At 41.0% G+C, this 24151-nt stretch overlaps 3 protein-coding genes across 4 annotated transcripts in view; all 3 read left to right on the forward strand.

The window, feature by feature from the left end:
* The window catches only part of LOC110060046 (uncharacterized), a 44850-nt gene extending 31021 nt beyond the window's left edge, over nucleotides 1–13829 (forward strand). The window contains exons 38-60 of the mRNA XM_089279870.1: nucleotides 13–184; nucleotides 859–1214; nucleotides 1491–1523; nucleotides 1679–1708; nucleotides 1979–2506; nucleotides 3020–3064; nucleotides 3207–3470; nucleotides 3734–3850; nucleotides 4047–4088; nucleotides 4183–4437; nucleotides 4749–4832; nucleotides 5473–5733; nucleotides 6158–6340; nucleotides 6415–6675; nucleotides 7219–7545; nucleotides 7638–7937; nucleotides 8543–8854; nucleotides 9167–9193; nucleotides 9665–10693; nucleotides 11001–11084; nucleotides 11741–11932; nucleotides 12151–12630; nucleotides 13028–13829. Of these exons, the coding sequence (XP_089135996.1) occupies nucleotides 13–184; nucleotides 859–1214; nucleotides 1491–1523; nucleotides 1679–1708; nucleotides 1979–2506; nucleotides 3020–3064; nucleotides 3207–3470; nucleotides 3734–3850; nucleotides 4047–4088; nucleotides 4183–4437; nucleotides 4749–4832; nucleotides 5473–5733; nucleotides 6158–6340; nucleotides 6415–6675; nucleotides 7219–7545; nucleotides 7638–7937; nucleotides 8543–8854; nucleotides 9167–9193; nucleotides 9665–10693; nucleotides 11001–11084; nucleotides 11741–11932; nucleotides 12151–12630; nucleotides 13028–13068 (5423 nt within the window). The 3' untranslated portion in view covers nucleotides 13069–13829. The remainder of the gene's footprint in view (nucleotides 1–12; nucleotides 185–858; nucleotides 1215–1490; nucleotides 1524–1678; nucleotides 1709–1978; nucleotides 2507–3019; nucleotides 3065–3206; nucleotides 3471–3733; nucleotides 3851–4046; nucleotides 4089–4182; nucleotides 4438–4748; nucleotides 4833–5472; nucleotides 5734–6157; nucleotides 6341–6414; nucleotides 6676–7218; nucleotides 7546–7637; nucleotides 7938–8542; nucleotides 8855–9166; nucleotides 9194–9664; nucleotides 10694–11000; nucleotides 11085–11740; nucleotides 11933–12150; nucleotides 12631–13027) is intronic.
* A 774-nt stretch (nucleotides 13830–14603) lies between these two features.
* Nucleotides 14604–17235, forward strand: LOC110059909 (protein eva-1 homolog C-like). The gene is made up of 4 exons (XM_020766624.2): nucleotides 14604–14761; nucleotides 14905–14991; nucleotides 15342–15404; nucleotides 15931–17235. The coding sequence occupies exons 2-4, from the start codon at nucleotides 14934–14936 to the stop codon at nucleotides 16668–16670; spliced, it is 861 nt and encodes a 286-aa protein (XP_020622283.2). The 5' UTR covers nucleotides 14604–14761; nucleotides 14905–14933; the 3' UTR covers nucleotides 16671–17235.
* Nucleotides 17236–18355: 1120 nt separating this feature from the next.
* On the forward strand, nucleotides 18356–22803 carry LOC149096766 (uncharacterized). 2 transcript variants are annotated; one of them, XM_089280191.1, is made up of 5 exons: nucleotides 18356–18441; nucleotides 19092–19177; nucleotides 20006–20062; nucleotides 20151–20759; nucleotides 21322–22803. In XM_089280191.1, exons 2-5 carry the CDS (start codon nucleotides 19099–19101, stop codon nucleotides 22101–22103), a joined length of 1527 nt encoding a protein of 508 aa, XP_089136317.1. In that variant the 5' UTR covers nucleotides 18356–18441; nucleotides 19092–19098; the 3' UTR covers nucleotides 22104–22803. The 2 variants fall into 2 exon arrangements, with proteins under 2 accessions (XP_089136317.1, XP_089136318.1); XM_089280192.1 differs by having other exon boundaries at nucleotides 18357–18441; nucleotides 19097–19177.
* Nucleotides 22804–24151: the final 1348 nt, after the last annotated feature.

Consider the following 24151-nt stretch of genomic DNA (forward strand, 5'->3'; position numbering starts at 1 on the left):
TGTTTTCTAAAGTATGCCGAAAGAGACTGGACATAGGTTTCCTAGTAGAGAGCGGCAGAATAAGCTCTGGTAATTTCCAGCGCACTCTTCGTTTCATCAAGAAACTTGTAGTGTCGTTCCCACGTGCAAGGATTGGTCTCGTGTCTTATTCCAAGCGCGCCTCGAAAGTCTTTGGATTTTATAGGTAAGATCGTCTTCTCGCATTAACCTTTTTTGCAGCAACTGGAAATGACGGTCGCAGGTACAATGGCTAATTTCCTCTATGGGACTGAATATTTATTTTGATGAATACAACTACCATGATTCCCTGCAGTCGCGTCTCATAGAGGGAAATGACCATAAAAGTGATGTCGATAAGTTTCTGTTTGATTGAGATGCTACACAGTAGTATGGTAGCGTTTTTAGCTCCACAACAGGGAGTTTAAGAAAACGACGACAGTAATGAGAACGCCGCTAAACAAAAAGTTTAATGAGCAGAACAATGACGGTCCATGTGCGTTAGAAAACTTGGTACATTTCTTTGCCATAGAAAACAACAACGTGAAATGACCAAATTTGGCGTTGACTGCAGAACGTGAATCATTTCAAATTTATCGCTATATCCCAGATTCAGTTTCGTGATAGTTTTGACAGTGGTAAACAAAGTAAATGACTTAAGAGTACCGCGAAATTCGTAGGTAAAATATCAAAACATTTTAATCGACGTTTTCCTCGGCGTCGCCGTCGTGATTACTTTAACTCCCTATGACTGGAATAACTACCAGTTACCCATACCCAGCCACACATACAAATAAAACATATTACAATGACAGATCGCCATTCAGTCTTAAATTTCAAACTATTTCTTCTTCCTTTCAGCTTCCGAGGAAGAAGAAGAAGTCTACTGCGAGCCATCGGCGCTACTCCATCGTTTGGAGGCGGGCCTCGAACTGGTGCTGCTCTCAAATACGTGAAACAAACTTTGTTCAGCGGCCGATCACGTAAAAGAAAAGTACTTTTTGTAATAACACACGACAGGTCCTATGATAATGTTGCTATCCCAGCTGCCACTTTGCGCCGCGCGGGAATCGAGATTATTTCTATTGGGGCTGGAAAAGCTCCTAGCACCTCACAGCTTCGTCAAATGGCGGGAAAACGAACTGGAGCCATGTTCACATCTAGCTTCAGAACACTGCTCTCTATTGCAAAGATCGTTGAGCAAAAGGCGTGTAAAGGTGAGATTTTTACCTGTGAACAACAAATTTTAGATTCTTTAGCAGGTCACTGTTTTGCAGTTATCCAGGATAAAAAATATTAGATCCCACAGCGTCTAATGTCGTTAAAGTAACCCATTCTATCTTGCTACTTTTATTCACGGGATTCATTTACCTTAACTGCGATAAATTTGATGGTGCATTAATAACCCCTGCATTTTAATTGCATACCAGTATAAAATATTGCGTGTTCTATCTACCTAGATTAAATTATTTTCTGTCGTTGACTTATTTTAGGTCCCAGGCCTTTCGTAAAGCCACCACCAGGAGGTATGTGACTGACCATTGCATTGCACACATCATGCGGGCTTATCTTTGTAGATGTTGGACCGAGCGAAAATAACTACCAATCATCTTTTCCGACTTTTTTCATGCGATGAGTCTTCTTTGTTGTTGCTGATGGATTTCGTTTCTGTTATTTACAGTTCTACCAAGACCAAAGCCTCATGGGAAAGGTATGTAGATGACTATGATCAGTTTCTATAACACCTTTAAAAAAAGAAAGATTTAGTATCATAGAAATTTTTCTTTCTTTGTTTTCATGGCGCCAAACAACAAACGACGACTACAAGCGGTCAAAGCAACTCTTAGCCTGGAACAAACGTTTACTTTTGTTTTTTTAACTTGTAAAAATACCTCAAAAAATTGACCAAGAGATAAGGGGATTGCATTTGAATGTGTTCGAAGCATAATATTCATCATATTTTGATATTTTTTGTTTACAGTTGTTTCCCGTGCCCTTGATATTGGGTTAATCGTGGACGCATCTGCGAATGTCGCCGGGAAAAGACTTATTCGAATTCGTAACTTTTTGAAACAAATCGTGGCGTCCTTCACAGTGTCTACATCATTCACTCGCTTTGGAATGGTCGAGTTCAGCAATTATCCAAGAAAATTGTTTGATTTCAACCGATTCCCAAATCAAGCTACCTTAATCAATGCGCTTGGTCATGTACCGTACATGGGGGGCCAAGCAATGCTGGGAAAAGCCTTGAAGTATTCCGCAGTGAAATTGTTCTCACGGAGCCCCAGAAAGAAGGTTGCCATAGTGGTAACAGGCAAGTCACTTGACTCGGTTGCAGGCCCCGCGCGTGATTTGAGGCGCGCTGGCGTGAAAGTGGTCTCGGTGGGTATTGGAGTTTATAGCGTCCCACAGCTGCAACAGATGGCTACTAACAAACGAAGTGTGTTTGCGACAAAGTTCAAGACTTTGAACAACATTGTCAGAGCGATCAAACAGAAAGCTTCCAAAGGTATGTTTAGTACTTCTGTACTCCTGCATTAAACTGTAATGAAAATGTAATCAAGACTATACTGAGAACTTTTTAAAAAACCACTGCATCGTAAAACAATTTGATTTTCACAGTTTTTTGTAATCACAGAAAAAGTGAGGAGACGTCTACGTTTTAAAATTTGTGTATACTGGGTTTAATTTTCACACTTTGCTATGTAGCTTGTCAAGTAATCTGATACAAATTGCGGGTATCATTTTTTCAAGATACATTTGAGATACTTTTTAAAGATACAGTACAACCCCTGTTAAACGGCCACCCTCGGGGAAATGGATAGTGGCCGCTTAATAGAGGTAAAAACAATAGAAAAGCCCTCATTGGGACTTTGATTTCTGGCCGCCAAATACAGGTGGCCGTTAAATAGGTGACCACTTAATAGGGGATCAACTGTATCTCTAAAAAGCAGATAAGAATCCGAGCATGTATTGTCACTTATTAACTGACACTGGTATTTTGTTACATTGTATTCTTTAGCTCTCCGTCCTGTCCCTCGTCCCTTGCCGGTGAGACCTCGACCAGGTGCGTACGAATTATGGGTAATCTGTGCAACAACTATTTCTTGACGTCTTTTATAGATACATGTCAAGATTATCATCAGAGTCTTAAACCAAAGAGTGAAATGCATATCACTCACTAACTCTACTTGTCCTTGCCAACTTAGGAGGAAGACGTCCGTACAGATTCATTGGCACCTACAAAGTTCCACCCAGGAAATATCTCGGTCGGGCAATCCCGATTAAAAACCCTACATACGGACGTATAATATGTGAGCGCATAGCCCGTCGGGGTCGCTACCGAGCCTTTGCAGTCCGCGGGGGTCGTCAGTGCTTTGTTTCTCGCTCCTCCCCACGTAAGTTCATGGTCTACGGCCGAACAAGGTCGAGGAAACTTGGGCGCAGTATCAGGGTCTACATTAGATCCAGAGGTTGGTGTTATAAGTATTGTTTCTCTAGATTTTTCTATCCTTATAAGCGACCTTCACTGCTGGAAACAAGTGACAGGCATCCAGCAAATTCGAGTTTCACGTAATTATTTTGGATCGTGCGATCTTTTTCTATACAAGAAGAGTCCAACTATATGGTGTAATCAGATCAAAAATGGCTTCACACGACAAAAATTATGCTCCGCGCAATATCAAATAGGGACGGTTAATCCCTTAATCCTTTACCATGACTTATATTTATTCAGCAGCTCCCATTAGACCCAAAGCCCGACCCAGAATTCGGCCTCGAATTCGTCCCAGGCTTCCGCTTCATCCCAGGCCCCGGCCAGTAAAACTACCTTTACCAAGGCCAAGAAAACCAGGTTTGTTAAAAATTTCATTTCAGATTTAAAAAATGTCGTATCCTTGATGAAAGAAGGTGGAGACTTTTTTAACGATCATGTATGGATGTTATCAAGACTGTGAGCTCTATGAATCAGCCATCCATCTTGTTTTCAATTTTTTCTAGCATAGTCCAGTAAACGTTTAACAAATTATTTTGAATTCACTTATTTTTAGGTGTACGAATAAGACCCAGGCTTCGACCAAAGCCGCGACCAGGTATAACAGTGTTGGTTTTTTTGGGTTTATTTTACCTTATTACCGGACTCTTGTGTTGACTACTGTAGTGAAAGTGCATACTCTGTTTCTTTAGGAGCAAAATACAGATTCTTTGGACGCTATCGTGCTCCACCCAAAAAGATACTTGGCAGCCCAACAGTGACGTTCAGAAGTCTGAAGTTTGCAAGAAAGAACTGCCAGCGAGTAGCGCGCATGCGCCGTGCCTGGGCCTTCGCTTTGCGATTTGGTCGCCAGTGTTACATCGCTCAAAAAAGTCCGCGCAAGTTTACAAAGTTCGGTTTTCCTCGAACGAAAATGCCTGGAGCACTGAAGGTTTATATCGCTAAAGGTAAATAGGAGACTGGTGTGATGGGCGTCTTAAAGCATAATAAGAACTTCATAGAAACTATTGAATTATTTGTTTTACTTACTGTATGGCGTTATATTAACCCGCACCTAACCCCATTCATTTCATTGGAGTTATGAATTTCCTTGTCCCTGGGAGTTATATCAGCAGTGATTTGAGGTCCGTCACTTGATTTGAAAAAGCATTTCATTTGTGGGGTACAATAACTGGTTTTATTTGTAAATTCTCCGTGGCTTTGTTTTTGTTGCCATTGTTATGTGCAGATATAAGGTGATATCTGTGTTGTTTTCCAGGAGGTCGTTCCATACCAATAATAAGACCCAGGCCTCGACCCAGACCAAGGCCTTTCCCCCGTCCGAGGCCCCGACCGAGACCAGGTAGAGAAACAGTTTCTTGTTAGTTATATCTGCGCTTGTAAAAATTATGCTCTCAAAACAATACAGGTAACCTTTAGAAGTACTTGCGATGGAGTGTAATGGATAATGTTTTGAAAGACAGACCAAAACTCCCCAAGTGCTGGTACAGGCTGCAAACAGTGACATATTTCAGGAAGTTGAGCGAGCAAGAAGCATGAGATTTCAAGAGCTGGCTCTATTATTTGATATGGAAAAACTTCTTACGGTCCAAAGATATTCTGTGTTTTGAATCATACACTCATTTTGCACTTATAATGTTTTCAACTATTCTCTGTTTAAATGCTGTAGTCAATTTACTTAGAGGTAATTAATTTAAATTCATTTTAACATTGTACCTTTTTATAATCTTACTGTATATTATTTTTAGAGTGTTTATTGTAGCAAGGGTATTTTGTAAATAATGTTATCCCAATAATTAATTCATTTGTAATTAATTTTCACGACCCCACAAGCTTTGAGCTTTAAATCTTATCGTGTTTAAATAAAGAATATGTACGTATGTATGTATACTTCATACTGTTCCTTCTCTCACTACACTAAGCGATCCATTTACAATGCGAGCAAAACTAAACAGTAGTTTGTTTATGCTTGTTTGTCTCAGGACGCAAAACGTACAGGTACAGCGGACTCTACCGACCACCACCAAGGAGAATGCTGGGAAGTCCTATTAGGAAATTTAGAAGCCGACTTTTCGCACGCAGACGGTGTGAAAAAATAGCAAGATCAGGCAGATATCGAGCATACGCCTTACAATATGGCCGTTACTGTTATGTTGCTCGGTTAACAAGTAGAAAGTTTACCAGATATGGACGCAGCGTATCCAGGAGACCCAGTGCTCTTAAAGTCTTCATAGGGACCAGTGGTACGTTTTCCAACAAATACTATGTGGGGCTTACTTTGTAACTAGAAGGTTAAGGATTGTCAGAGAGATTTAATAAAATAAGATTTTATCAAAAGAGACGATCGAGCAAAATTGGTGTACAGCTTTACAGACCACTATGGAAGCTAACATTGTTTACAAAATCCATTTGCTCAACTGAGCAATTTTGCAACAAGGCCAACCTTTAAAACTAAGCTGTCACAGATTAAGACCCCATGAGCAGCTTAAAACGAGGAAAATATCACTTTTTACATTCTAAGTGTTATAGTTTATCTCCTGGCTGATTCAATACTACCGCAAACTTGAGCAACGTCTTACACTGACCGTTTTCAGTTAGCAACTAGTAGCTATTTTGCTGGTTCTAATGCTGTACATTAACTTGTGCATCTGTTATCTTTGTATTTAGGAGGCATTCTCAGACCTAGACCTCGAATAAGACCTCGACCTCGAATAAGGCCTCGACCCAGAATTCGACCCAGACCTCGAATCAGACCTCGACCTCGAATAAGACCTCGACCTCGAATCAGACCTCGACCCAGAATTCGACCCAGACCTCGAATCAGACCTCGTCCAAGGCCTCGGTTACCAGGTATTTTTTGTCTTCTGCAACCTTGGCAGGTCAAACATGGAAACCTAAACAGATTCGTTTTTTCCTTCTCTTAGGAAGAAGAAGAGTTGTCCGCAAATATCTTGGAAGCTTCCGAGCTCCACCGAGACTGGGACGACCAGTGCGCACCTTCAGACGTCGAACATACGTTGTGCGCTCCTGTTTCCGTTTAGCCCGAGCGCAAAGGGCAAGAGCTTTTGCCATCCGAACAGGACGACGAGGAGTCAAGTGTTACTTGTCGAAAATGACTTCGGTTAAATTTACAAGACTCGGCAAAACTCGATTTGGAGGCCTTAAGGTTTACGTTTTGAGAAGAGGTAATTTACCAACATTTAATGTGTCAGCTAAAACAGTTTCTACGTTAAAACAAATAACGTTTCCATCAAGTTTACACGCCCCTTACTGACTGTTCGACTTCTTTAGCCGGGTACACTCGGACTGAATGAAAATTATTCACAGATTGCAGCGAAAATAAAAAAATTGAACTTTATTTCAATATCAAATGCTCCATTGCACTAAGACAATTGAAGTTGAAATTTTCCACGATTTCTACAACGAAATACGTTTTCGTTTTCGTTGTATAATGGTCTCGGTTATCTTCTTTAAGGTTTTTTAAAGTTTACATCACTCGTCTTGCTAGCATGGCCATATCTACTAAGCCTGTGGAACTGGGTCCCCTATTGTAACCTAGCTCACTAAGCCAAAGTAAGAAATAAAGACTTCTGTTGTAGGCAGGAGCCCGTGACCCGGAGCCTCCATATGTATTACACCCTTGAGTCAACATGGGCTCCTGTTATAGGTAATGAATAAGCTATGAAGTGCGTAGTTAACAGACTATCCCTCAATACCTCCTAATTCAGGCTCACCAAGACCAAGAATAACACCCCGAGTGAGACCACGAATCAGGCCTCGCCCCAGACCTTCACGTCGCGTATGGAACTATCGTCGCCTGGGTACTTATAGAGTTCCACGTGGCCGTTCTTCCCCAGGGCGCAGATACTTAGGTACGGTCAAACCAAGAATAAATCCCACCAAACAGTGCGCTCTCATGGCGCGGAAGAGACGCTACCGCTTCTTTGGTGTACGAAGTAGACGTTACTGTTACGGAGCAAGAACTCGGATACCGCTGACCAGATTTGGCCGAACAACTGGTCTTAGTGGAATGGCTGTTTACAAGATCGGAAGAGGTAAGTCTAAAATACTGGAGTTCCACGTGTAGATTTTTGACGTGACGAGACGTGGTCGTAATTTGTTTCAATTGAATTTTCATGCTTCCCAGGTCCCCTTAGACCAAGACCGAGAGTGGCAGTCTGGCACTACCGCTATGTAGGCCGCTTCAAATCACTCGCCCCCAAGCGCTTGGGCCGGTTTGTTGGGCGGATAACGGGAACTAAGAAAGTGTTTAAATGTGCGCGCACTGCTAGGAAGATGGGTTTCCGCGCGTTTGCTTTGCGTAACCGAGGAGATTGTTACGTGTCGAGATATTCATCAACTTACTCCACTAAAAAGCGTTTGTTTGGACGCTTCAGAGGAAGTTCTGGTACACCACGTGCCATAGATGCTTATGTGATCGGAAAAGGTAAGACAGATATAGTGTGGTTAAGATATTTCTAGTAAAGAGCACGGATAAGTGTCATTCTGGCAAAACTTCGTTTGGTCTTCCACGAGTTTCTAATTTGTTTTTGATAACAAAAAAAAAACTGCGGACACTAAAGAATACTCTAATTAGACATGGCACCGTGACAGCTCGTCCTGCTGCTTAGCAACTCTGGTGACAAAACAAACACGGGTCCTGTCGTGCCTGCTGTCGTCCATTCTCCAAAATGAGATTTTGTTTTTCACTAGTAGAAACTGGCTCCACCGACTGCAACGCGTACAGTCTGTTCAGAAATAGACCGAAGACAATACGTAGCGACCAATATTTTCACAGAACATGTCAGAAAACATAGTCTACAACGCTTTTTCAGAAAGTTGTAAGAACTGTTCAGCCTTGTTATATTTGTTAAGTGTTTTTCAAAGCGTGCCATTCAACTCAATTGTTAGTCAATCAACTTAAAATTATCCCAGTCGTGGCCCAAGGCAAAGTGAAGCGAATATCCCTAATTAATACATTTTGAACGTAGTGGAATCGCTTTAGTTGACTATCACTCTTGAAAATAAAACTGTTATTTGTTTCTTTCCAAGGTCGTTTTAAGCCTCCCCCCAGACCTCGTAAAGGAGGTTCTGTTTGGCATTACCGCTGGCTTGGACGTTTCCGGTCACTAAAAGCACGAGGTCTGGGAAGGAGATTAGGCAGAGTGACAGGGCGAAAGAAAGTGTTCAGCTGTGCTATGCTGGCAAAACGCAATGGTTATAAAGCATTCGCTTTGCGCCGACGCGGTATCTGTTATGGGACTCGTTCATCTAGAGCTTACACATCCAAGCCAGTTATCAAGGGCCGCTTTAGAGCTGGTGCAGGAGGAGGACGATTCATTGATGCTTACATAATAGGGCGAGGTATGTCATGCTAGTATTTTAGCTGATGTAAAAATTTCACAGGAACGAACAGTTCAAAAAACAGTTGTGGAGCGCAGTCAATACCAACTTAGAAATTTGCAGTGTGTAAGAGAGAGAGAGAACGGATAAATGTCAACAAGACGACTTTTTCGTTTCTTGGTTTTCTGTCAAGCTATTTACTGTTAGAATACAGTTTAGGCTGGATATTTGTACACTGAGATGTGTTAGTCTTATTTCAATGCTTCGTTAATTATCAGAACACGTTCACTTGATGTTGTCGTCAATTTATTCCGTACATACGTTTTCTTCTAGGTCATTACAGACGGCCATTAGGAAAAGGCAAGTACTATATTTGAAGGTTCATTTTCAATCAGGTTTTGTATTTGTATCAAAAGATTCCAAAGATTTGTCAATCTTTGGCTTTTTAGGCTTTTGTGCATATAGAAAGAAAACAAACCAAAAACTTCAAATTGCTACAATCCCGGTTGATAAATCGAAAATTTAATTGTTATATGAAGTGTCAACTAAATGGACACTGAATTTTTACCATAGGTGCGGACGTGTGGTATATGTTCAACTGAAACTAAAATCAGTAGTGACACATAACGTATATGAAATAAGTCAACATGTGAACTGCAGGCGACATAGAAACGGGTTAGGAAAAGAGTTCAATTCCCGACGGGATTCGAGCCTACGACCTTTGAAATTTCTGGTGCAAAAGCTCTACATAGCTATGAAACTGCGGAGGCTCAATCACCACTACAAAACCAAGACATCCTTATTTGATCTAATTTAATTTTCTTTCTAAAGGAGTTAGAGGTCGCTCTAGAAAAACAAGGCAACGAAGAAGAAAGATGATAAGAGCAGTTAGAAGAAAGGTCAGAAGAATTAAACGAAAGAGGGCACGGATAGCAAAAACTAGAACACTTGAAAGAAGGATAAAAACACGTGTTAGACGACTAAGAGGTCTGAGGAGGAAGGCTGTGCGAACTGCGCAACGGGTAAGGAGTTTGAGACGATTAAGGAAACTTAGACTACTGCGACTGGCAAGAAAAGCGAAACTTGCTTTGACCAGGAGAATACGGCAGATGAAGAGGAGAATCCGTGCACGGAAATTACGGCTAAGGCGACAGTTACAACGCGTGCGAGCAGCAAGACGTCGGGCGAGAATACGACGAGCAAGAAGAAGAGCTATGCAGTTGTTGAAATTGCGAATGAGAAGGCGTTTGCAAAGACTGCGACTGTTGGCTCAACAGAGGAGGGCGCGTGCACTCAGAATGGCCAGGTTACAACGTTTGAGACGGTATCGAATGTTGGCCAGGTTACAAGCGAGGCAGAGAGCACAGAGGAGACGAATGATGTCGCACATCAGACGAAGAATGCTTCTTATGCGACGGAAATTAGCTCTGAAGCAAAGAGCTCTTAGAGCTCGATTCCAAAGTAGACGACAGAGGGCTGCGCGGTTACGACTCCTGTCATATAGAATAAGGATTCGTCAAAGAAGAATGAGCAGTCAGCTGTCACAAATCAGGAGAGGGCTGATAGCCTTATCAAAAAGAATGGTGTATTACAGGCGTTTGAGGCGTTACAAATTCCTGGCAAGACTGCGAGTTTACAGGCAACGGCAGATGAAAAGAGCGAGCATGGTTCGAGTCAGGTGGTTCAGATATCAAAAGCAGTTAGCGGCCATCAGAACCAAACAAAGAATGTTAGCGCTGAGGCAACGACGTGTTCTTCAGAAGTTTCAGGCATTTCAAAGAAACAGAAGATTGATGTTCATGCAACAACAGCAGAAACTCAGAAAATTATTGCAGACGATGAATTCACGTCGAGTTCGAGGTGAGTGAGTTTAATTGAAATTCTTTGATTGAGATTACGCTGCTTATAATGCTTTGTGGGTGGGGATGTGGTGGGGTTGCTTATTGGAATGAGGACCGAGTTGGAATAGAATCGAGCCTTGCTAAACGCGAATCTATCCGCGAGTGCTTTAAGTATTTCCACAAAAAAGACGAAATTCGTCAAAAAAAAAAATTGTGAATCACGTTTGAACCATTCTACGACGGCCACATGGAAATGAACAAGTCATTGTACAGAGACGCTATCCAGTGAACTGTTAACTAAAATTGTGCTTTACATTTCAATGCAGCTGGGAAGAAGCGAGGAGATATTCTAAACAAGGAGCTAAAGAGGAAGAATTCATCCAAACAGATAAAAAGAGGACCTAACACTGGTAAGAAGGTGGTTAAAAAATTTTTGAGAAGTAAATTTCTGTGATCAGTTATTAAACAGACGCACGGTAACATGGAATCTATCTGTTTCATATAATTAAAAAAACAATACAAAATATAAATGACGTCATCTAGATATATACGTTTGTCCTCTGATTGCTCATAAGTAAGAACCAATCAAAATGCGAGAATAATTTGACTTATCGTGTATATTATATAAAACTCGTTTGACCGGTATGACCACGACATCTGATTGGTTCACAGCCAAGCAAATCTTCTTTCGACAGATAAGCCCGACACCACCCTGAAGGTTGGGCGGTCAGTTAATCCCGCTACAATATACACATCTCTTTTTAACACTTATGTAATATTCGATGGTAAAAATCTTTAAACAATACCACGCATGCATAACCAATTATTCTCCCACAAAATCTCTCGTTTACCAAAATGACATGCATCTCATTAAACTAGTTTTGGATTGACAAGTCATTATTTCAGTGCTTATCACTTCATGTAAAACCAAGTGATCTAGTTATCCGAGATGTGCTGCTATTGTGGATTAAATTAAAGTTCTATGTGGCTCGATTTTCGGTTTACCCTTCAAAGCACGTTATTATGGAAGACTATAAATGGAATTTTCCCAACATTTCGTTTTCAGTTCCAAAAGAGTTCCATTCAGCAGATTACTTCTGGTCGTTTGAAGATTCTGAGGGTAATCAATCCGATGATGCTGTTCGGAAGCGTGCAGCGCAACTTATGGGAGGATCGCTTGTTGTTGCGACAAGTGATCGAGGTCACGTGGCAGACACTGGTAAACCCAGAGGTTGGATCTCCCTTGGAGACTTTAAAGGTGATAAGAGCCAAATATTTTCGTTCGCGCGCGATTGGTCTAAAACGCGACACGTAACTGACTATTACCCGACTAAAACTTGGGGATGTCCGAGTGATATTCCCCAGTTGTCAAAACTGCGTGTGTTGCGAAAAATATTTGAAAGATGAATAAGGAAATCTTGGTGGTGAAAACACGATGAGGTTCTCACCGTCTTGACTGATGTTTTTTCTCAACAGGAAAGTGCTTCAGCGACCCGGATCAGTGTAGAGATCAAGGAATGACAGTAATGGCTTCCCTGAAACTGGATAAGGAATATTTCCATAAGAAATCTAGCACGTACTTCCTATCAAGCGGAGGTCAAACTACCAAGGCTCGAGGATTTGCTTTCCTGCATCTTCTCGGCCGCTACATCGTAATACTCAGCACAAAAGACAAACAATGGACACTGGAAGCTCGAGATCTTCCAGAAGGATGGGCCAACGTAGCCATTACTTGGAAAAAGGCCGGTTTACTGAAGATGTATGTAAATGGAAAGGAAGTGGCCAGTGGAGAAGCTATGAGTGTTTCAAGGCCAAAGGATCAGTACTCGAGCTTTGAAGTTGGGCGGCCGAATAATTCTCACTCACCAAACTTTAGAGTGCCTTTAGAAATAGACAACATTGCTCTCTGGGAAAAAGCTCTCGCAAGCAAGGAAATTAGCGCATTGGCCAAGAAAGGTATTGAAAATTTAAGTGGACTATAGCTTTCCTTTTTTTCTAAATTACCTTTGACAAAAATTGAAAACAAGCAGTGAAAGGAGCTGATTACCGAAAAAAGGCAATGACTAAGCATAATTAAATACGCATTTTATGAATGGTCTGGGATGAAAAATGAAAACTGGATTCCATTCTTAGCCATGTTCGATCAGCTTTAAGGTTACCACTTATGTAACTTAGAAATTGTCTGAAGTCTTTCATAATCGACACTTACTCATATATTCATATTTTACAATAGCTTTATGTTTTTTTCATTTCTTTGCTTCTTTTTATTTTCAAAATATCACTCATCTTTTCTATATCTGTTATACATAAATAGCTTGACTTTGCTAATAAACTCACTCTATCTTCCATTTAGATTTAACGAGAGCGTCCAAACAAGAGGCAATTAAAGAATAAACATCAGCCCAAGAGGAAATACGCAAGACAATTTTTAGACACAAAGGAACGAACATTTTTGTTGGTTAGAACTTTGTAGTTATACCAGTCTGCCTTCACATCAAGTCCAGCCACCATTAAAGGGGAATGGTGTTTCTTTTGGATGTGACTTCATTTGACTGTTGGCCCGGTTTGTTCGAAAGGTGGATAACGCTATCCACCGGATCAGATCAATCACTATCCAGCGGATAGCGTGGTTTGTTTTGTTAACACTTATCCATTGGATAGCGGTTTACCCTGTGAATAGCGTTATCCAGCCTTCGAGCAACTGGGGCCAAGTCTCTACCTTCACTGCTAGTTGTATTTTTTTGTAACCCTGTGTCAAAACCGTGTAGGCGGGTTTGGCGATTTTCGTCCAGTGCAGGAAGGTGTGAAGGGTTGAGATTTTGACACGTTTTCTAATGCGCTCAACTCAAGAATTTGCTTGGTTTAGCATTATCAAAGTTTTGATAAATCACTCGAGAGGCAAGAGGATAATTGTGAGTCTTTTATAGGATATAAGAATATGAAAGTGTGATGACTGTTCTCTTCATAAATATGTGGTTTCCATTATTACCGCCAGCAAACCCTCAGGGCTTAGTAATCGCCGTTAAATGTCTCAATTTTGAGTAAAATTAGGTAGTCTTTTAGTTCTTGAGCTTACAGGGGTCCATAACCAAAATACAACTAGTATTTGTAGTCTTGTGCATCAAAAATTCAATAAAAAAATCATACTTCTAAAACAGACGTATTGTTCAATTTAATATGTAGCACAAAGGAGAAAAGCAATTGATTTGGAAAGTTCCGTTGTTATTAAAAAGTATTCATTGCAATGCATAAATCATGAAAAGACTCTCTTAATTTTGCCAAGTTCCTTTCAGCAACCTCGTTGAATCAGTCAGCTGGTTTGCGATTCTCGTTATCCAATCAGCGATAAAAATAGCTCGAAGACTTAGGACTGAATCTATGACGTCATGCTGCTTAGCAACCTTTGTTGACGAAGACCGCTGGCTCAGTCAATTCCATAGACATGGTGGCATTTTGTCCTTAACTGGTACTTATTCTCCCAAATGTGTTCCCAGCGTTAGACAAATTGAGAGCAAACGGAGAGAGGACTGAGGACTTGATTAGTCTTCCTCTGCTTTGTCCAAACCTTTCGCTCCTTTTTCCCTCTAAAAAACTGAAGATCTGAAACGAGCTACATTTTATAGAGTTATACAGTGTGTTTCTTAATCGTTGTCTCATGTGATAAAGGATTAGTGTGCGCCCGCGATCATTATCTCTGATCATTGCCATGCGGTTCATAACAATGTATTTAATCTACGGTGAACTATGAGTGGCAAGAGTGTCGAGTATTTTTCGAGTCCATAGCAGTTTCTAGAGGACATGACTGTTAAATTCTGTTATATCGCCTCCCAGTCTTTCTTTTTAACATGTACCCGCACGAAAACACCCAAACACAATGACTTGGAGACAAGCTCAATTTTTACTCATAAATTATTACTACTGCGTGTTCATACCTCCGAGCGAACGTAATTTTCTGAAATTTATCGACGGAAGATTGTTTTCTAAACAACAGTTTATGTTAATGGATTGAGAAATTATTTTCTTTAAATACCAAATTGGTGTTGCGCAGAGGTTATGTTCTTATCGTGTAATCTGCTCCGCTAGCAAGGTTTGTGTTCATAGTTTTCCCCATTGTTTCACTGTGTTGAAAGCCCAGCAATTGAGGCGTTATTGGCGTGATATTCCGACGCCTTGTTCACTTGAAGAAAGAGCTAATCAATTCCAATGTCTTGCCTTAAAAACAATTTCCAGCTTGAAAGAGACGATCGCGAGCCGTATCGATGGAGACGAAGTTGGTTCTTTATCTTGTGGCTCTTGTGGCTCTTGTGTTTATGTGTGGTAAGTGAACCGATCTCCGATACCTTGTGTTTACGTTATTTGTCCTGCTTGGTTGTCAAAGCGAACTTTAACCTTGGAAGGTAAGAAAGTCGAAGATAGTTTTAGAATTAATATGTGGAAGACCAGCGACGATGAAGGAATCGCTAGCTTGAAGTTTTGTATGTTTTGTAGAACATGAGACATTGCTGTACCTAAATGATAAGAGACGAGTCTTACATTCAGTCCCCCGCACCTACAGTTTGTCCTGTTTTCAACCATGCAAACCAAGAATTGAAGCAAAGCTCAAGTTTGAACATTAATAGTAGAGAGACGACAGTAGTAAGAAGTTATTGCCAATTTGTTATTCTTAGGAATCGGTTGCGGTACAGCTCACGAGAAGAAGAGACGTTTGACCTCACTGGACTTAGCCGCAGGTAAATAAAGAGAATCGAAAGAACTTATGAAAATTGTTATGTAGTGTGTATTAGCTTGAGAGAAAATCCTGTGACGCTCATAGCGTGATGCATTATGGGCATGATATTTGACACCTACTTTCATTACTCAACCCCAGAGGTACTCATGAGTATCTTCTAGTTGCATTGTGGGAAGCTTCCTCTGTTCGGTGGGTAGAAAGTGGTAGAGATACGTCTAATCATTGCGCAGCACAACTTTGCAAGTGGGTTAACCATAATATATGGTTACATCAGACCAAGTTCTACATGGAACGAAATTTCCTGCTACTTGGAACACGTTACGGGTGGTTGTTGAGGACATCTTATAACGACACTTTTAACTAGTCAGTAAAGGAAAGTAGATACAAGAGGATTGCAAGAGGGTAAGCCATACTGTAAAGGTCATAAGTGAATATTGTAAATAACGATTAAAAGAGTGTATGAAGGATTTACTCGTCTGACTAAACAGCGAAGTATTTTTAACGTCAAGTTTCTTTCGATGTTACAGAGAAGAGAGTGACGGTTTGTTCAAAAGGAAAGAGTCCACTTACATGCGTGTCCCCTGGGTCAGCTATCGCTATTACCGGAGTGTTTTGGGGTCGAGAATCTTCAGACATTTGCCCCTCGGAGGACGGGGATCCGGTAACAAATTGTCCCACAGCTCCCGAGGCCGAACACATTGTCAAGGAGATGTGCGAAGGAATGGGAAGTTGCGTTTTGGAAGGAAAGGCCGACAAGTTACAACATGGAAAACACTGTTATGGCGTCCAGAAATATCTCCTCGTAAATTACACATGTGTGCCTCAGAAAAAGGAAGCCATTTTGTGTGACTCGGAGAGATCGATAATCTCCTGTCCATCTGATTGGATACTTAAAGTCAACTCGGCGTTCTGGGGCCGTCAAGCAACGGACGTTTGTCCATCGGTAAGAGGACAAGAAGTCTGCCCCGGGGCATCAGAGACTGTCTCCAAACTGAGAAGCAGATGCAACAATATTCCTTTCTGTCCTGTTAAGGCATTTTACAAGGAGTTACAAAATGGAGGTGAAAACTGCCCTCATGTAAACAAGTATCTTGTTATTAACTACAGCTGTCGGCCCAGTCCCGATATAGGACGGCGCGGCCAGCTCGGGCTTATTCCTCTCTCGGTTTACCGCGGACTCAGAAGCAGATCACGTATTTGGAAACCTAGTGATCTCAAACTGAAAGCTTCACAGATAACAAAGATAAAACAGAAGGATAAACAATGACCTAAGGAAAAATGTGGATTCTAGTTTACTGATGTTTATTAAAACGATTCGTTTCATACGTGGGATAAACTGTTTCCATAAAAGCAAAATTATTTATAAATAGCCTTTCCTGATCACGCTTAAATACAAGCATTATATGTACACGACAAGTTTTAATTTAAAAGACGATTTTAGAAAACCTTTGTTGCTTGTAAAATACAAAACTGTTTTTGTAAGTATTAAAGTAGGTAAACCATTCATAGTTTCTTTTTGTTGTGGTACGGTGATTTAATTTCTAGTTTGTAACCTAGTAAAGGCAAAAGTTCATTCTCGTCTTGACAATTGATTGATTCTCGTCGGTGCCGGCCGGGCTTGGACACAAGGAAAGAGAGCGGTAAAACAACTTATGATCGCTAATATTATTCCCGTTCTCACACCGCATTATCCGCGTAGAATTTCAGCTGTTTACCAGCGTTCATAGACGCTCTTAAAATGTCTCCGTGAGAGTTGTGTAAACATTCAAGTTCGTACTGGTTTATTTCAGTGGAAGTGAACGTAATTTGAATAAAAACGCAACTTGGCAATCTGTTAGTGTGGGTGCCATGTTTACATCTGCTGTCTTCCCTCAAGAATAAACGACAAGGGAGGGGAAGATATACACAGACTATGTAACAGGGTCCCCATTTCCAAGAAAACATAAAATCAATCTAATTTAACTTTGGCATCTGACCTAACCTCTTGAGGAAAGGGCTCAAAACTTTGAAACACACGTAAGTTACCGAGGAAAAGACTTCTTTTTTCGGGAAAGCTGACACAGAATAATCTCACAGGTAACTCAGAGTAACATCAGTCAATTCCAACATAGCCAGGCGTAGTCAATCGATAAAAACTAATATCGGAAATCAATCGATTCAATCGATATCAATTGCTGATTGCTATCGATTGACAACTTTTTGACTCACAACTTTTTCTTTTTATCGATTTTCATCAATTGCTATCGACAATCGATATCAATCTTCGATTAATATCGATTGTCGGTTTATCGATTGACTACGCCTGGAACACACATGCAAGGCAGGTTGGGAACAAGTTCCAAAACATACTCATTTCACCGACCCCATGAAACTATAGTATTACAAATAGATCAATACTCTGATAAAGCAGCTCCACAACTTGAAAGAGCTGCCTCAGTTTCTCAAGACAAGCCGAGCACAAAACACAGCCTGAGAGAGTATATTGTAATTTCGTTACATCTTCAAGAATATACGAACACGGTTTTAGTGCAATGGCACCTCGGTTTAACCTGCTTAGTCCGAACATTCACTTTGTTCATGATTTCCGACGAATTTTCGCAAGCTAATATCCGAATTAGTTTACTACGATTGCACCGCATCTTAAAATCTGTTAAAGCCGGCATTTTCAGGTTAAAGGAATTGAAATACCGGCATCGTGGTGATACAAATTGTTCGTAACAGCCGTCAGCAGAAATATTGTAAGCACAATTCGTGATACACTGTGCTGACCCATTAATCGATAGCCTGTAGATGTTCGATGAGTAGAATTGATGATGCATATGGAAAATCAAACTACTGTCTCCTTAACCTTGTAAGAGAAGCAAGGTTCTGTTTCTTGGACGAGGAAGACTCATTAGATCACCAAGATCGTATATCCTTCACTGTCTCGGATTCATCAGTGACGTCATGCATTTCTTTCATTATTAACATCTGGGCGTAAAGTCATAAGTCGAACAAGAAGAGAGAAAAAGTGGAACGAGAAAGGGCCCTGGAAAAAGGTAACTTGAATTGTTTTGGTTAACTACTTTTGTTTTTGTTTTAGTTGTTACACCTTATTGTGGAAATTAGAATCGTTATCACCTCGCCAAAGTAAATCAAGCAAACCAAAATGTGTTAGCTGTAACCTGCCGTTTTACTGGGCGTGAAGAGTGATCGAAGAAAGATTGTCGAGGCCTTGTTTGCCTGCATTTGTGCTTGGATTCTCTGGGCATATAATGCAGTAAAACCATGTTTTGGTAATTTTTGTTATGTCTGGTCTGTCGGAGAAAAGAAGAAAAACATAAATGTTTAGTCTGAGATTAATCGCGTTTAATTTCTCACCGGTGTGTGTTCTTCAACGCCAAAGTTTAACGAAATCCGTTTCTGTTTGGGACTGAAACCCATTAGGCGTATATGTCATGATTATACTGACTTTGGTTGCGAATTAGTTGTGAAATACCTGGAGAACGTTCTTACCTGATTCAGGTGATAGAAGACAAATTTTTACCTGCTCTTAATTTCCAGCCACCCGTTGTGTAAATTGTGTTCAGGTTTCTTCTTGTGGTGAGTTAAAAACATAACGACCCACACTTTGGCGCCCCTCTTAAGTTGTTACCATTGGAAGTGTTTTTCTCCTGTTCTTAACATAGTGTTCTTGTTCATGTATAAGGGCAGCGATGGCAACAAGCCGTTTTATTTACCGTGTATTTGCTGTTTTTGCTGTTCTGGATGTAGTGACGCTCGCGTATGTACAAGGTAGGCAAGCTGTATTTAGGACTCAAATTCCTCAACACGCCAAAAGTGGCGTGCTACATAGATACAAGCCTTTTTTACTTCATGTCAAACATTGTCGGCTAATTTACCCTCCAACATTCGATGCTAATGTTTGTTTTAGGCAGCCTGCCGTTAACTTGGCCAGAGACCAGAAATCTCGAGCTTCACTGATCTTGGTGATGATGACACTTACATACAGTGCAACCACTGTGATACGGTTAACGCCATTTTGTGACAACTTATGTTGCCATAAAACAAAAGCTCAGTCGATGTTATTTTTCTCCATTAATACCGTCAACGCATTATATAATTATAGCGCCTAAATTTTGGTGGCCCCTTGATTTTTTCAGTTTTTATTAATTTATTTATTGGTTGTCAGATTAACCGGTTTCCACTGTACATACAAAATCAACAATGCTTACAATCACTGGAAGGTTTTTTTCGCTGTAAACCACTTACAAACTCGCAGTAGTATTTATATGGATGTCGTGTCTTAACCGTCTCACTCATTCTCATAAGCTAATCAGATTAGCAACTCATCAGGTGGCGTACATTAAACATCTTCTACAAGATATCTATTGCTAGACAGTGATGCAGTGTGTTGGTGTTATTCTGTGTTATTTAAAATACTGCCCTGGATATGATGTAGTTGATGGAGCAAGGTTACAGTGCAATGGTGTGGAACACGATCTAAAAAACTAGGTCCGCAATGCCCACAAATTGTAAAGGGCGAGCTAGACGCCTGAGTGATACATTAGCCTTGTAGAGACAAAAGCGCATAAAATTATCTATTTCAATTTGGGATTTTAGGTGGAGTTCACAGTCAGGAAGCGGGAGCTGGTTTGAGTCAGATTGATCTAGAAGCCTGTGAGTAGCGAGTTACTCTTAACAACCTTCTGCTTCTCACTCTTTCATTTATTTATTTTCCATTCGTAACGGAATCTTTTATTTTTAGCAAAAGAGATCACCGTATGCACGACACAGAGGAAACCACTGAGCTGCTCCTACCCGGGCTCAAACATCGCGGTGACTGGTGTATTCTGGGGTCGCAAGTCTGGTGCAATTTGTCCTTCAGATGATGGTGATACACAACTCGACTGTTTCACTGCGCCGGAATCAGAAGGCATTGTGAAAGGAAAGTGCGAAGGAAAGGAATCCTGTGAACTTGAAGCTAGACATGCCTTATTGCAAAATCCAGGAACTCAGCATTGTCCAGGAGTAAACAAATACCTGACTGTTAATTACACGTGTGTGCCCGATGCTAAAGAAGTCGTGATCTGCGATTCCGAGAACTCCAGTTTGACCTGCCCAGCCTCCTGGAAGATTGGTGTGAACTCTGTATTCTTTGGACGGCAGTCAACTACCGTTTGTCCAGCGGAAAATGGACAGACCATGTGCACTGGAGCACCAGAGAGTCTTGGGATTGTTAAGAAGTCATGTGACGGGCTCACAAAGTGTGACGTGCATGCGTCTTACGACCAAGTGCAGAATGGCGCGGAAAACTGTCCCGGGGTTCAGAAGTATTTGATTATTAACTACAGCTGCAAACCGCATCCAAATATAGGTAAGATGGTGAAGAAATAGAGAAAAGCATTATAAAGCACCAACTGACATAAGAATAAATCTTGTGAAATTGACCTTTTTCAAGGACTGACTGCTCTCTTTCACTTACATAAAGAACACCGATAATAAGACTTTCCACTAACAGCGAACGGCCTCTACAGTCCCAATCGGTCGCAGTCTTGTTTTGTTCTTTCACATAACAAATCTTAGTAAGTATTTGTGTTGATCATGCACTTACAAAGGGAACAAATATTTCTCATTGTAACTTTCTACCTGAGGTATATTAAATGGAACTTCGAAGAATCTTGTTGGAGTTAAGCTTTATGGAGATAGGGAAGAAAGAATCGGGGAGGGGAGGGAGGGGTGGAGAGTCGGAGGACAGAAAGAAGGAAGAGTACAATGAGGGGCCGTGGCTGACCGGATCCCATTGAGTTGTGAACGTCTATCCTCTTAAAATCTCTTCATTCTGCTGAAAAGATAACTGCGATAACCACGACTGTGGACTTTCTGTTTAGGTTGTGAAGGTACTCTAAGCATTACGTTGTTTTTTTTCCATTCCTTAGGAACCGAGGACGATGCCATTCAGAACGACCAAGAACCAGCCCCCGTGAAGGCTCCTGCTCCCAACAAACCTAACCCAGGCCTTGCACCAAACGTTGTGAGTGATTTAAAGCAGTTGGACGGCGGACAACAGATTGAGAAGGTACCGGCCGAGGAGGGAAACAGTATTGTTGGAGAAAACTTGAACATTGGACGGCTAGGCATGGGAGGCTTGAAGGCCTTGGAGAAAATCAATAACCTTATCAAGGCTTCCGCCGAGACTCAAGATGGCGACGATCCTGGACCAGATAATAGTTTGACGGACGAGCAAGCACAGGCAATTGAGCGAATGATTATTGAAGGAATCCATCACATTAAGAAAAAACCTTCACCTCCGGCTGGTACACAGAGGGCCTCAATTCCACGTCAGAAGAACGATCAGAAACCTTTTCCCAAGTTACCTCAACCAGAGAAACGAAAGGGACTCCCGATTCCGTTCCCGCCAAAACTTGGAGCTCAAAGAAAGGATCCCAGAGCGGTCCCAACACCAGTTCAAGTGGGAGTTCCCAGGCTTCAGAAGGAAGGACCGAACGGGAAAGGGGGAACGTCAAGCAATCAGAATGAGGAAAAGAAAACGGTAAATGAGAGTAAAGGATCTTCATTGAACGGACCAGGCCAAGGTCCTGCCAAGATGAGGCCCATTCCTGTTCTTAAAAGTCAGCCTGCAGACGAAAGAAAGAAATCACAGCCTGGAAAACTTCGTGGTTTAGGTCTGGGGAATGCTGGTGCTGGAAATTCGCCTTAGCATGGGAAAACGTATGACAAGAAAAGACTTGAAATGCGAACATTGGAAACCAGACGAATTCTTGTACATTACTAGCGTTATTCGAACTGCTCAAAAAACTGTTTTTATGAAACATCTGCGCGCTCTTTCGCATTAAGCTTAGATTCCTCAAGGAATTCTTTTGACTTACCTAAAAGTTCCCCGTACGAATCTTACCAGACTTTATATCGGTAGTGAAAGAAATCGATGTCTGGTTGCCATCGTTAATTTAAAAAAAAAAACACTAAAGATCAGATTCTGATCTAAAATAGTACTTCAGACTCTCAGCCTGTAAAATGTTTCAATATGTACCGCAATTTTCGTCAAACCAGCTGTGATCCTCGTTAATTATTAAATATATGTTACCGATTGCAGTTAAATGCCGCTAACACAGATATAGCGAGACTACATAATAGGTACTCAGTATTTAAAATCAGATGTCCGTAATGTGGGAGTTGACTTTCTCAACTAGTTCTCCAGGAAAAACAGTTAAGCAAAACCAGGAGAGAAGTTATCATTGTATTTTGTGTTAGCTGCGCCCCAGTACTCTATTGTACTTTCTACAAAGGGAAATGTCCAAAAGGTACGATGTCATTTTTTATTGACCTGGTTAGCGATAAACATAAGGGTAAAGGACAAACAGCTCTTGATGATTTTAATAAAGAAAACAGTTAAAATATGATTTATCATTCCGGTGTGAATTATTCAATGGTCCTTGTGTCAAATTGCTCGCTGTTCTTTCAGGAGTAAAACTGACCAGCAATTGAGTCAGAATCTGTTAGGGCTAAGGAGGTTTAAATTTCACCAGACTCCACTTTCACCAGGTCTGATATTTCCCAGTGATTGTGCTTATCATGTGCTTTGTAGTTGCGTCGTGAGTACGTCATCCATTGGCTCAGCACCTCAAACACGCATGTCTTATTTCCGCCCGCCTCCGCTAGCCTCACTCAATTTCCTAAGCCATGGGCTATGGACCTGTAGACTCACAGTCATACCGTAAATTATTGCCCAAGAAACAGAGCTGAAAAATCGCAGCATCAACACGGCAGCACTAGTAGCAGTTGTGCTGTAATACCCAAGGCATTTTTTTTTTTTTTTTTGCGGAAGCCGATAAACGCGGGTTTTCTAAAGTATTCAGGTCATCTTATTTTTAGAAAAGAAATTGAGAGTTGTAAAAGCAACAAAGCAGTCCTTTTGTTTTTCAGTTTTTGGAAACACACATTAAACTAGTTTTATGTGAGTTCTTTTCCGCTTAAATCCTTTTGTTTACTAAAACAGATTTTAAGTTGTTGTTTTTAATAGGCAACGTTGATATCTGCGTTATCCCTGTAAATTAATAAAAGGCTGTTTACTGTTTCAAGCTTTTCCCGCGAAATGTTCTTTTGAAGATACCGAAGCGTCGCTTTTCACGTTATAGGACACAGCTCAAGGCATTGTTGCCTCGCTTTGGAACAATACTGCTAAGTAAAAATTATGGACTCCTAACAAAACAAAGTAACATTGTTACTCTACAAACCGAGAAGGTTTTTAGACAATTGCACACTGTTTTTCGATTGGCTATTATCATGCCATTCTGTAAGGCTTCGTGCTAAGTTCAGAGCAGAAAAACATATTGCGCAGCTTTCTGCGCATCCCTAGCCCTACTTGCAGGCTCAGGTAATAATGAGATTTGCAATGGTGGAAAGAGCGGTGGACTGTAATAAGGTACGCGAGGATGCCGTTCGGTTGATGTATTTATACTTTGGTAGGGGTGAATTTTTTCGTCTTTTCACTGTTAAGAAAACGAGGCTCCCCCTACCTGCTGAGAGGCTCTCTTGCTTATATATTCAGTGGTTTGCTTATATGGATGCAATATGTAAAGTGGGTTTGTGGAAAAATGTGTCTTCGCACCCGGGCATTTCTTGTGTACCGCGGGGAAATAAAGGATCGATTCGGAAACCTTTAGGTTAATACACCAGCCTTCCATTAGTGACGTTAAAATGTTGCTGCTTATAACTGAAGCATATAATTCGCGCATGCTTAGTACGTTT

The sequence above is a fragment of the Orbicella faveolata genome, unplaced genomic scaffold (genome assembly GCF_042242905.1).
Source record: "Orbicella faveolata isolate gen_17 unplaced genomic scaffold, um_ofav_v1 contig_47, whole genome shotgun sequence".
NCBI lineage: Eukaryota > Metazoa > Cnidaria > Anthozoa > Scleractinia > Merulinidae > Orbicella > Orbicella faveolata.